At 39.0% G+C, this 13058-nt stretch overlaps 1 protein-coding gene across 1 annotated transcript in view; it reads right to left on the minus strand.

Annotated features, from left to right (window-relative positions):
- Positions 1-13058, minus strand: part of GLRA3 (glycine receptor alpha 3) — a 328913-nt gene that overhangs the window by 31782 nt on the left and 284073 nt on the right. Inside the window, exon 8 of the mRNA XM_040420529.1 lies at positions 3097-3243. Coding sequence (XP_040276463.1) covers positions 3097-3243 — 147 coding nt within the window. The remainder of the gene's footprint in view (positions 1-3096; positions 3244-13058) is intronic.

Raw genomic sequence — 13058 nt, forward strand, 5'->3', positions numbered from 1 at the left:
CCAGCATACAATAAACGCCAGCTTTAGGCTGGACAAAAATTGCCACTTGCAGAAGTATTTTTCCAGCAGTAACCACATTTATGCTGGAAAGTGGCCAGATCACCACCGGATCCCATTATAGTCAAGAAGGAATCGGTGGTGAACTGCAGAATCCAGCAATGCTGGATCTAGTGAACTCCAACGGGCTGTTCTTTACCAGAACAGCATGCTGGATACATTCACTGGAGATGTGAACATAGTCTCATTTCAATAGCTAAGCTAGCCCCCTTTACTGTCTAGCATCAGCCAGGGCAGTAGGTTACCTAGCTACTGAAATGAGCTAGTCAGGTGTCGGCACACAAAACTCTCTCCTGTGTCGAACACAAACTGGCACTGATATCTGGAGATCTCACACCTTAGCATATTAGTAAGTGGTATTTCTTCAAAATTTAACATAGATATTTTTTTTTTTCAAGCTGGATAACATCTTTAATTACACTTACACACCTATCTACACATCTATCATCAGTGCACTTCCCACCTTAGTGACCAGCCTATTTTACATCTTTTAACCAAGCATTTTTTTTTGCCTTTTTTACATTGGCACTAGAGATTTGAAAAGGGGTGTTAAGTTTGAATTTCAGGATTAATCGATTCGCTGACACGAAAGAACAAGGAAATTCAGCTTCTAGGCGAATCGAATAATTCCTGAAATTTGGATTAAATTCCACTTTGTGGGATTCGATTCGCTCATTTCTAATTGTCACATTCCAAGAGCTAAAAACTTTTTATATTTTTCTGTTGATGTAGCTGTATGTCGGCTTGTTTTTTTGCTGGTTAACTTTTATTAACTGTTTCTGGGATGGGAAAAAAACATCAGTACTGAGGTTTAGGCCTCATGCACACGGCCGTTGTTTTGGTCCGCATCCGAGCCGCAGTTTTGGGACTCCGTGTGCTGTCCGCATCCGTTGCTCCGTTCCGTGGCCCCGCAAAAAAAATATAACTTGTGCTATTGTTGTCCGTTTTGAGGACAAGAATAGGCATTTCTACTATGGGCTGCCTGTTCCGTTCCGCAAATTGCGGAAGGCACACGGGCGGCTTCCGTGTTTTGCGGATCCGCAATTTGCGGACCGCAAAAAACGGAACGGTCATGTGCATGAGGCCTTAAGTTGTAAATTTTGAGACGCAAAATTAATATGAAAACATTATTCTCTGTACCAGTGTGACTATATACATATTTTTTTCACATTTTACTAATTTTGCACAATAAAACCCCTTTTCTTAAAAAAATATTTTTGCATTGCTGCATCCCAAGATCCATAACTTTTTTATTTTTGCTTTCTATTGACATGTGTGAGGGACGGCTTGTGTTTTCACTGGTATCATTTTGGAGTACATATCACTTTTGGTTGCTTTTTAGTACATTTTTTGTGGTGAATAAGCAAAAAACTGTCATTTTGGCTTTGCTCATTTGGGTTATTTTTTAAGTTCGTTTTTTGTAAGTTTAATTAAAATAAATTAAAGAGGACCTTTCACTAGAATAAAAAAATTAAACTAAGTATACAGACATGGAGAGCGGCGCCCAGAGATCTCCCTGCACTTACTGTTATCCCTGGGCGCCGCTCCGTTCGTCCGGTATAGCCTCCTGTATCTTCATATGTTCGGCTCAACTGGGTGGAGCCTGCTGGCGTCTCCTTCTCCCAGGCTGTAGCGCTGGCCAATCGCAGCTCTCAGCTCATAGCCTGAGAGTTTTTTTTTTTGCCATTGCCGGGAGAACGGAGCGGCGCCCAGGGATAATAGTAAGTGCAGGGAGATCCCTGGGCGCCGCTGTCCATGTCTGTATACTTAGTTTACATTTTTTATTCTAGTGAAAGGTCCTCTTTAAGTGATAACTGTATAGTGTGGGTCATTACAGATGTGACAATACCAAACATGTGGAGTGGATTATATTTTTGCAACTTTTTTCATTAAAAGGCATTTTTTTCAATGGAAAAAGATTTTTACATAAAGTTTTTTCTTATGCTAAAACTTTATTTCAGTTTTATTTTGACAATTTATTAGTCCCACAAGGGGATTGATATGTGATCCTGTGGACACTTTTATGATACACTATACATCTGGTGTAGTACAGTGTATTATACTGTCAGTAGGATACTGGCACACCCTGATGGATATACACTGAGGGCAGGTATTTTAGTCCGCGGTTGCTGTATGGAGAGATCGGCATCACGCAATCTAATTCTTGGAGATGCCGATGCCTGACAGAGGGAGTCGCCTCTCTCTCTGAAACTGCTTAGACACTTATTGCCTGCGGCATCTAAGGCTTTATATGGACACAATTGCCGCTTCTGCCGATCCAGATCATTAGAGCAGGATCCCAGCTGTCATGTGAGAGCCAAGCTCCTGCTCTCTGCTGCACGGGAGACCCATACAGTGCTTAGAGCCTAAAGCCCCTTAGTGACCACTGTAAAAAGTGCGTATTAGCGGTCACTAAGGGGGTTACATTTTGGATAATATTATTACTATTTATTTAATTTATATAGGAAATTACTCACCAACTAGTTAGCACATAATTATAGCCAAGCAAATTAATCAATAAAGGTGATGGTAAAGTGGTCCACATGATTGGCTTGCATCACTGAGGTCTTGGGTATGAATTTGACCGACAGCTGCACGTTTGTATGTTCTCCCTGTATTTATGTGGCTTCGTCATGTACTACTGATACATGAGTGGTGACAATCTTTGTACAGTACTGAGAAATATTTTGTAGCTAAAAAAGCAACAGTATAATAATAAATAAATAAATACAAAGAATACATTTAGAAAAAAATCTATAATTTGGGAGGATGCACGGTGCTAAAGGCATTTTTGCTGGGAGTTTCACTTTAAAGGTTAATATAAAAGAACAAAGAATCTGTAAATTAGTTCTTGTCTTGCAAATTAACTTCTCATACAGGTTAGATAGACCATGATCAGTATTACAGTTGTATCTGGGTTTTCAGACTCTTGAAATGCCTGTCTCTCATGTATTCCTGGATTAATGTGAAACATTATTCAATATTACAAATGTAAAGATCAGCCAAAGGCTGGTATAGAAAATGATGATGATAAAATACCTTATCCTTCTTTCTTTTACGTCTAAATCTTAAAAGTTCTTTGTGCTGTCTGGATACAAAATTGACTGCTGCATACTCCAGTAAGGCGGAAAATACAAACAGGAGACAGACGGCCATCCAAATGTCAATAGCTTTAACATAGGACACCTGTTGTAATGAAATAAAGGGTAATATGTACAGTAAGTATACAAATTGCAAATTAGTAATATAGTTTAGGTGGGCCAAGCAGAAAACACATGTGAAATCTTCTACACACAGAAACTTGTAACAACAGATATAGCAAAACCATTTGTGATTAGACATTAGTTTTACGGAACAGCAAGCATGTGACTACAGGAGGTGTGGAGGCAGCCATGGCACCTAGACCCTGGAGCCTAAGGGGCCCTGAACCGCATATGAGGAGGGCAGAACTATAAATTACATGTGATAATGGGGAACCTTTTTGAGGATTTTGCTTTGGAGCTCAGATTACTCCTGTGGCAGCAAGCGCGGGCAGTATTGTATACAGCGCTTTACTATGTCTAGCCACTATATAAATAAAATAAAATACATAGTAAACAACATAGAAATACCATTTGCCAGATATTCTGTACTGTCAGGTATTAACACCTTAAGGACCTTGCCATTTTTCATCTTATGGATCTGGCCGTTTTTTTTAAACTTTAAATGTGTCACTTTATGTGATGATAACTTTGGAATACTTTTACTTATCCAAGCCATTCTGAGAATGTTTTTTCAGGACACATTGTACTTTATGATAGTGAAAAATTTTAGTCAATATAATTCACTTTTATATATAAAAAAAAATCCAAAATTTACAGAAAATATGGAAAAATTTGCAATTTTCACAATTTCAATTTCTCTGCTTTTAAAGCAGATAGTGATACATCATAAGAGAGTTATTACTTTACATTCCCCATATGTCCACTTTCATGTTTGCATCCTTTTGTAATTGTAATTTTATTTTTTAGGATCTTATAAGGCTTAGAATTTTAGAAGCAAATTTTTTAATTTTTAAGAAAATTTCCAAAACCTTTTTAAGGACCACTTCAATTCTAAAGTCACTTTGTGGGGCTTGCATAGTGGAAACCCCCCATAAATGACCCCATTGTATAAACGACACCCCTCAAATTATTTAAAAAAATGATTTTACAAACTTTTTTAACCCTTTAGGTGTTCCACAAGAATTAAAGGAAAAGAAGATGACATTTTTAAATTTCACTTTTTTGGCAGATTCTCCATCTTAATTCATTTTTTCCTGTAACACATCAAGGGTTAACAGCCAAATAAAACTCAATATTTATTACCCTGATTCAGCAGTTTACAGAAACACCCCATATGTGGTCGGAAACTGCTGAATAGTAACACGGCAGAGTGCACAATTTTTGAAAGAAAAACAATCATGTTTTTATGTCTCCATTTTCAGAAAGCCAATTTATTTTTTATTTTTTGCCCAATTGTCTTAGGGTCTCAATTTTTGCGGGATGAGATGACGGTGTGATTGGTACTATTTTGGGGTACATACTACATTTTGATCGTTTGGTATTACACTTTTTGTGATGTATGTTGAGAAAATAATTTATTTTTTGGCACGGTTTTAAATTTATTTATTTTTTACGGTGTTCACCAGACGGGTTAGCTCATGTGGTATTTTTATATAGCAGTTTGTTACAGATGGTCCGATACCTAACATGTTTGTTTTTTTTAAATATATTTTGTTTTTAAACAATAAAAGCATTTTTGTCTCCATTTTCTGAAAGCCTTATCTTTTTTGTTTTTTGGCCGATTGTCTTATGTAGTGTTCATTTTTTGAGGCATGAGATGACGGTTTGATTGGTATTATTTTTGGGTACATACCGATTTTTGATCGCTTGGTATTACACTTTTTGAGATGTAAGGTGATAAATAATCAAACCAATCAAACCGTCATCTCATGCTTCAAAAAATTAGACCCTACATAAGACAATCGGCCAAAAAACTAAAAAGACACGGACACGGCGATGCTTAATATGTCTATTTTTTTATATATATTTTGGTTTTAAACAATAAAAGCATTTTTGAAATGAAAAAAATGATGTTTTTATGTCTATTTTCTGAAAGCCATATTTTTTGTATTTTTTGGCTGATTGTCTTATGTAGGGACTCAATTTTTGTGGGATTAGATGGCGGTTTGATTGGTATTATTTTTGGGTACATATGACCTTTTAATTGCTTGGTATTAAACTTTTTGTGATAAAATGTAACTAAAAATGGCTTTTTTTTTTAGCAGTTTTTATTTTTTATTTTTTACAGTGTTGACTGGACGGGGTGGATCATAGGATATTTTTATAGAGCAGGTTGTTACAACTGCAGAAATATCAAATATGTGTTTTTTTTTTCTATGTTTTACAATTTTCTATATATCTTTTTATGGGGAAGGGTCTTTTTTTTAAATTGAAACTTTTTTTTTTATTGTTAAAAACAATTTTATTAAACTTTTATAATTTTTTTTGTCCCACTATAGGATGTCAACATTTTAGGGTCTGATCCATGTTTCAATACAGCACAATACATCTGTATTGTGCTGTATTGAACTGTCAGTGCCTTACACTGTAAGACGCTGACAGTTACCTAGGAGACCCAGCCCTGGGGCTGAATCTCTTGGGCTTCCGAAACTGGAAATCCCAATTAGCAACCATCCAGTCCACCACAGCACGGGGACCTGATGGGGATGTACAAGCTGCCGCAGGGGGTTAATCCGCCGGCATCAGTGTTTTCACTGATGTTGGCAGATACAGCAGGGGCCTGGATGCAGGCATGGGATTAAGCCAGTTCCCTCAGGTTCTCCAGATCCAGTTGTTAAAATTACAGCGGCAGCTGGAGATGAGCACTTTCATTCCATAATTTAGCTCCTTAACCCCTTAAGGACTCAGCCCTATTTCACCTTAAGGACTTGCCCATTTTTTGCTAATCTGACCAGTGTCACTTTAAGTGCTGATAACTTTAAAATGCTTTGACTTATCCAGGCCATTCTGAGATTGCTTATTCGTCACATATTGTACTTCATGACACTGATAAAATGAAGTAAAAAAAAATATTTTTATTTATAAAAAATAACAAATTTACCAGAAATTTTTTAAAAATTGCAAATTTCCAAGTTTCAATTTCTCTACTTCTATAATACATAGTAATACCTCCAAAAATAGTTATTACTTTACATTCCCCATATGTCTACTTCATGTTTGGATCATTTTGGGAATGATATTTTATTTTTGGGGGCTGTTACAAGGCTTAGAAGTTTAGAAGCAAATCTTTAAATTTTTCAGAAATTTTCAAAAACCCAATTTTTAGGGACCAGTTCAGGTCTGAAGTCACTTTGCGAGGCTTAAATAATAGAAACCACCCAAAAATGACCCCATTCTATAAACTACACCCCTAAAGGTATTCAAAACTGATTTTACAAACTTTGTTAACCCTTTAGGTGTTCCACAAGAATTAATGGAAAATAGAGATACAATTTCAAAATTTCACTTTTTTGGTAGATTTTCCATTTTAATATTTTTTTTTCCAGTTACAAAGCAAGGGTTAACAGCCAAACCAAACTCAATATTTATGGCCCTGATTCTGTAGTTTACATAAACACCCCATATGTGGTCGTAAATCGCTGTACGGGCACACAGCAGGGCGCAGAAGGAAAGGAATGCCATACGGTTTTTGGAAGGCAGGTTTTGCTGGACTGTTTTTTTGACACCATGTCCCATTTGAAGCCCCCCTGATGCAACCCTAGAGTAGAAACCCAATAAAAGTGACCCCATCTAAGAAACTACACCCCTCAAGGTATTTAAAACAGATTTTTACAAACGTCGTTAACCCTTTAGGTGTTCCACAAGAGTTATTGGCAAATGGAGATGAAATTTCAGAATTTCAATTTTTTGGCAAATTTTCCATTTTAATCAATTTTTCCCAGTAACAAAGCAAGGGTTAACAGCCAAACAAAACTTAATATTTATGGCCATGATTCTGTAGTTTACAGAAACATCCCATATGTGGTCATAAACTGCTGTACGGGCACACAACAGGGCGCAGAAGGAAAGGAATGCCATACGGTTTTTGGAAGGCAGATTTTGCTGGAATGGTTTTTTTGACACCATGTCCCATTTGAAGCCCCCTGATGCAACCCTAGAGTAGAAACTCCAAAAAAGTGACCCCATTTTAGAAACTACAGGATAGGGTGGCAGTATTGTTGGTACTAGTTTAGGGTACATATGATTTTTGGTTGCTCTATATTACACTTTTTGTGAGGCAAGATAACAAGAAATAGCTATTTTGGCACTGTTTTTATTTTTTGTTATTTATAACATTCATCTGACAGGTTAGATCATGTGATATTTTTATAGACCAGGTTGTCTCGGATGCAGCGATAACTAATATGTATACTTTTTTTTTATGTAAGTTTTACGCAATGATTTCATTTTTGAAGCAAAAAAATATCATGTTTTAGTGTTTCCATAGTCTGAGAGCCATAATTTTTTCAGTTTTTGGGCGATTACCTTTGGTAGGGTATGATTTCTGCGGAATGAGATGACGGTTTTATTGGCACTATTTTGGGGTGCATATGACTTTTTTATTGCTTGCTATTACACTTTTTGTGATGTAAAGTGACAAAAAATGGTTTATTTAGCACAGTTTTTATTTTTTACGGTGTTCATCTGAGGGGTTAGGTCATGTGATATTTTTATAGAGCCGGTCGATACGGACGCGGCGATACCTAATATGTATACTTTTTTTTATTTATGTAAGTTTTACACAATAACAGCTTTTTTAAAACAAAAAAAATGATGTTTTAGTGTCTCCATATTCTGAGCCATAGTTTTTTTTTTTTTGGGTGTATGTCTCAGGTAGGGGCTCATTTTTTTACGGGATGAGGTGACGGTTAAAATTGGTACTATTTTGGTGGGCAAACGCCTTTTTGATCGCTTGCTGTTCGATACGGACGCAGCGATATCTAATATGTCAACTTTTCTTTCCCCCCTCTTTTTTACCAATTTTTTTTTTACTTTATTTGGGGAAAATGACGTTTTTGTTTATTTTTACTTGAAACTTTAATTTTTGGGGGGAAAACTTTTTTTTTACTTTCTATTTTGTCCCACTTTGGGACTTCAACTTTTGGGGGTCTAATCCCCTTTACAATGCATTCCAATACTTCTGTATTGGAATGCATTGGCTGTATGAGTAATACAGTCTGGATCTCACAGGCTCGTCACCGAAAGGCAGCGCAGATGCCTCAGGAAGGCATCGCGCTGCCTTCCATGCCATCGGGTCCCCCCTACAGCCGCATTGGGACCTGATGGCACCGCGGCCCGCCGGATAAGGTAAAACCGGAAACCGCTGATCTGAATTGACCTGCGGTTTGAGGCGATCGCCGACATGGGGGGTCACGGGACTCCCCCCCCCCGGCGTTGTGACAGGATGCCTGCTGAATGATTTCAGCTGACATCCTGTTCCGATTAACCCCCGCCACGCCGCAATGTAGTAATTAAAGTTAGGACGTACCGGTACGTCCTGGGTCCTTAAGGACTCGGCAAACTTGGCGTACCGGTACGTCCTAAGTCCTTAAGGGGTTAAGCTTTTTAAAAGTTGGGTGGTATGTGTGTGTAGTGTATATATGGTGTATTTATGTGTATGTGTGTCGCATATATATGGTGTATGTACAGTATATGTAAACATGTGTCTTGACGTTGCATGTCCGCCATTGATTAGGGAATCTGATCGTGGCAGCATATGTGGGGCAGCCGGTTAACCCTAGGACGAGAATGCTCATCCTAAGGCGTTAAGTACCGGCAAGTTAGGACGAGCATTCTCGTCCTAGGTCGGCAACCCGTTAACATTTTCAGGCTACTAATATTACTGTTTAGGATAGGTAAATATAACATACATTTGCTATATTAAAGGGTTTCTGTCACCTGAAAAATGGGTATTAAGCTGGCTGACATTAGCGATGTGCTAATGTCAGCTGAACATAACCATATTACTGCCATCTCACTGGCTGTTGCCGTTATTGAGAAAAACAAACTTTTATAATATGCTAATTAGCTTCTACGAGCAGGGAGGCGTTGCCCCTGCTCCTAGAGGCTCCGTTCTCCCACCTCTAGCCACGCCCTGCTACACTAGATTGACAGGGGCAGGCATTGTTGGTCTCCTACGTCAGGCCCTGTCTGCAGTGTAAATCTCACGCCGTTCAGAATTCGGCAGAAACCCTTTAAAGGGGTTGTCTAAGATAATAACAAATCTCATACAACCACAAAAATGTCTTAAAATTAAGAAAAACTTAATTACATACCTACTTAAATGTTCTCTGCAGCACTGATTCTCTACTCCTTCACCTGTTTTTTACACAACACTACCACAGCCAATCACTGTCCTCAGCTGTAGACCTCTGAAAACTGTGATTTGCTGGAGAGATCATCTGTCAAATCCAGGCACGAAAAAAAAAAAAGCAACAGGAGTACAGGACCAGTGCTATAGGAAATGGTACTGGAGAAATTGGAGAGTATATGATGTTTTTGAATTTTTTATTTTAAAGGCTATGTACACTTTCGGATGCAGTATTTTTTATGATTGCATTTTACTAATTTGGGGCTAAAAATCATTTTTTTCAATTGGTCTTTATTAAAAATATTGAGCTGTTCTGTCACACAGGGTTAACTGTTTTTTGTAGCTGTGTGACTGGTACTTTTTATTTTCACTTTGTTCTGGTCATCTAATGAGCCTTATCTCTAAATTACTAAGAGGTCATAAACACTTATTTAGGCCACATTCTTATCAGCAAGATAAGAACTGAGCTGTAATGAGTGTTTATAAGTAGCGTTGGCCTTGCGGTTCGCCCGGCAGTCGTTTCGCGGCGAACTTTGCTCGATCATGATTCGCCGACCATGAAAACATATGGCGATATTTGTACGCGCCATATTTTTTTGCATAGCGTTAAACTTTGACCCATGACACATCCAGCAGGTGGGACAGGACAGCCAATTGAGACGTTTCAGCACATGAACACACCCCAACCCTATAACACAACCCGATCTGGCAGCCATTTTACATTATGTGTTTTTCCAGTGTAGGGAGAGGTTGCATTTTGGAGCAGGGACAGTTAGGGACACCAAACTCTAGCTAATAGGGCCTCAAAAGTCCTTTTAAGGACTGGTATAGGTGTGCTATTGATAGGTGTGATATAGAGGGGTGTGATATACTTGGAATATACTTTCTAACATAGAAATTATATTATAGTGTATTTTTATTGTGCAGAAGTTGTGTGCGGTTCTGCTGCGATACCGCAGCTAGATAGAGGGACAAACGCTAGTGGAGTAACTAATTGCAACGGGTGTGATATATCTGTTGCCCCCAAAAAACTGCTTGAAGACTACAATATACCTTTGTCACGCCCTGCCCTGTGGGTGTTCTGAGGAGATCTGTCAGAATTGCTGCACGTGACTCGATCTGACAGTTTGTTTTGTTGTGGGTTTGAGCAGAATCCCACCTCCTCCCAGGTGTTGTTCTTTAGGTAATTGGTGAGGCTATTTATTCCTCTCTCTGCCCATAGCCTTTGCGGGTTATAGTTCTGCCTTGTGTGAGCTCTGGAAGGTTGGTGGATCGTCTGCTCCAACACATCTCAAATAAGTCCTTTTCCCTTTTTCCTTCTGTGTCTGTTTTGACTAGGCCTCTAGGGTGACGCTAGCTCCTTCGGTTGTAGAAGGAGCTTGGTGTCTCTTTCCCTCTTCCCTACAGCTGAGGGTTTGGTTCAGTGTGTTATAGTCCTAGGTACGTGTGCATGTGCATATCTATTATCACTTTTTTCCAATGTTTTCAGATAGTATTAAGTCCTCCTATTTATTGCATTCACTCTATTCGAACTAGGACCCTTTAAAATATACCTTTTATTATTTATCCTTAAAATATATGCCCCATATTGGTGGCTGATAACATAAGTGCAGACCTAAAGCTGGCTACTTAATACTACACATATAGCAACCACCACATTTGTGACGTATATACACAATACACAGATAGATGGAGGGGAAGGTCATCGGCTAGTATCCTTAAATGTGGGGAGTCTTTCCCTAATGCAGTCCTCCTCTAGCCTTTGCCCAGGGACCACCCTTGATGGTGGGGTTTCCCTGTCCTCGTACCTTCCCTACTTTCCCTATATCACCCTAACAGTGAAAGTGAACAGTGAAACAGTTAACATATAGCAATGATACTGCCGCAACAAAGATAGATGTTGCCCATAAGTCATGTAACAATGAAGTACCCCACAATAAAATACCCCAACGCGTTTTTCCCACTCAGGGGCTCCTCAGGTGGTCTAGGTTCAAATGATACATTCAAACAATAGCACTTAATAGAGTGTCTACTTGGATATATTCACCATAAGGTATAGTCTACTATTATACCAACTGTCGTCCTGAAAAGATGCTGCGAACGTCACAAATAGTAATAAGACAGACCTTAAATGATGTGAACTGGAAACATCGCTAGCTCCTATTGGATTACGGAGATGCTACCTGTAATCCAAAAAATACAATAAAAATAGGTCCCAGATGCAAAAAGCCCTTCACTAAGAGGGCATAATGTTCGCTTCCACACACAAGGACGTTCAGGCAAACTTACTAGTCAATCCCAGCTCCTGTCATGACTGCCTCCTCCCAGGGACTCGATGTGGCAGTGGCATGAATTGGGGAGATTTTCTCTTTAAAAATGCGCGCTCCACGGGCCCTTCCAGTCCGTGGAACGCACGCTGCATACTCACTTCCGGTACGTTGGAACGCATGCGTCACTTACGGTTACGCGGACCACTCGTATGTCAGCCTCCAACGATTTCTATAGATGGGTAAGGACGCTAACATTCTCGGAAGCCGCACGGCAGCCAAAATTAACCCCTTACATGCCTCCTATATGGGAGATAATGGTGGCAATATAATGCAGTAATAATCCCCTAAAGAAGGGGGTGATGGAAGTTCTGGCACATTTATATATAGGTCCAGAATCAACTTTGTCGCAACAGTGACCCAGATAGCGTCACCTTGTATTTAAATTTGAGTGCTTCCCGCACTTATGACCACTTTCGAACTGTCAGTGGGTATCAACTGAAACAAAAAGGGGTCTCTCTCTCTCCAGGGAGATCTTTGTGTCAAATAATTACAACTCTATCCTCATTTTCAATGCTATCTGTATCAATGACATCCATCAAATACAGTCCGATCCCGTCATCAGATAATTTTTAACAACGAGATGGGTATATTATATTGTCTTATACTACTCAATGAAACATGCAAAAGACAGTCTCTCATTCAGGCCAATGGGCGCTTGTGATTTGCATCTATAAATCCATTCTGCCTCCTTTTGGAGGATTTTTTTTTTCCAGTCTCCTTTCCTAGGGGACATAGGGATCCATTCCAGGTCAGAGAATTTAAGAACCTTAGCATTCCCTTCATGAAACTCGTTTACATGGTCGGTGACTGGTGTGATATTCTTCTTCACTACATCGTTCAAGTGTTCACAAATTCTTTTCCTAAATTCCCTAAAAGTCTTCCCTATGTAATCTCTAGGGCAGGGACATTGACAGATATAAATCACCCCTTTTGTTCTGCAATTGATGAAGTCTCGTATAGTGAAGATCCTACCAGTCGCCGAGCATGTAACCATCTTGCATAGAGATATGGAGGAGCACGCCTTGCATGCTCCACATCTGAACATACCCGTAGGTCTGCGGTCAGACTTCTGCCTTTACGGTACGTGACGCTCGGGTAAGGCATGATGTTATTAGTCACCTCTAGGTCCATTCTAAGGATGGCCCAGTACTTTTCTAATATTTCTTTTACCTCTTTATTGGCAGAGTCATATATAGAGATAAGTCGGGTCTGTGCTTTTTCATTTCTGTCTTGTTGTTTGGGAGTGAGCAAGGTTTCTCTATTTATGCCTAAAGCATA

Source organism: Bufo bufo, chromosome 2 (assembly GCF_905171765.1).
Source record: "Bufo bufo chromosome 2, aBufBuf1.1, whole genome shotgun sequence".
Classification (NCBI taxonomy): domain Eukaryota; kingdom Metazoa; phylum Chordata; class Amphibia; order Anura; family Bufonidae; genus Bufo; species Bufo bufo.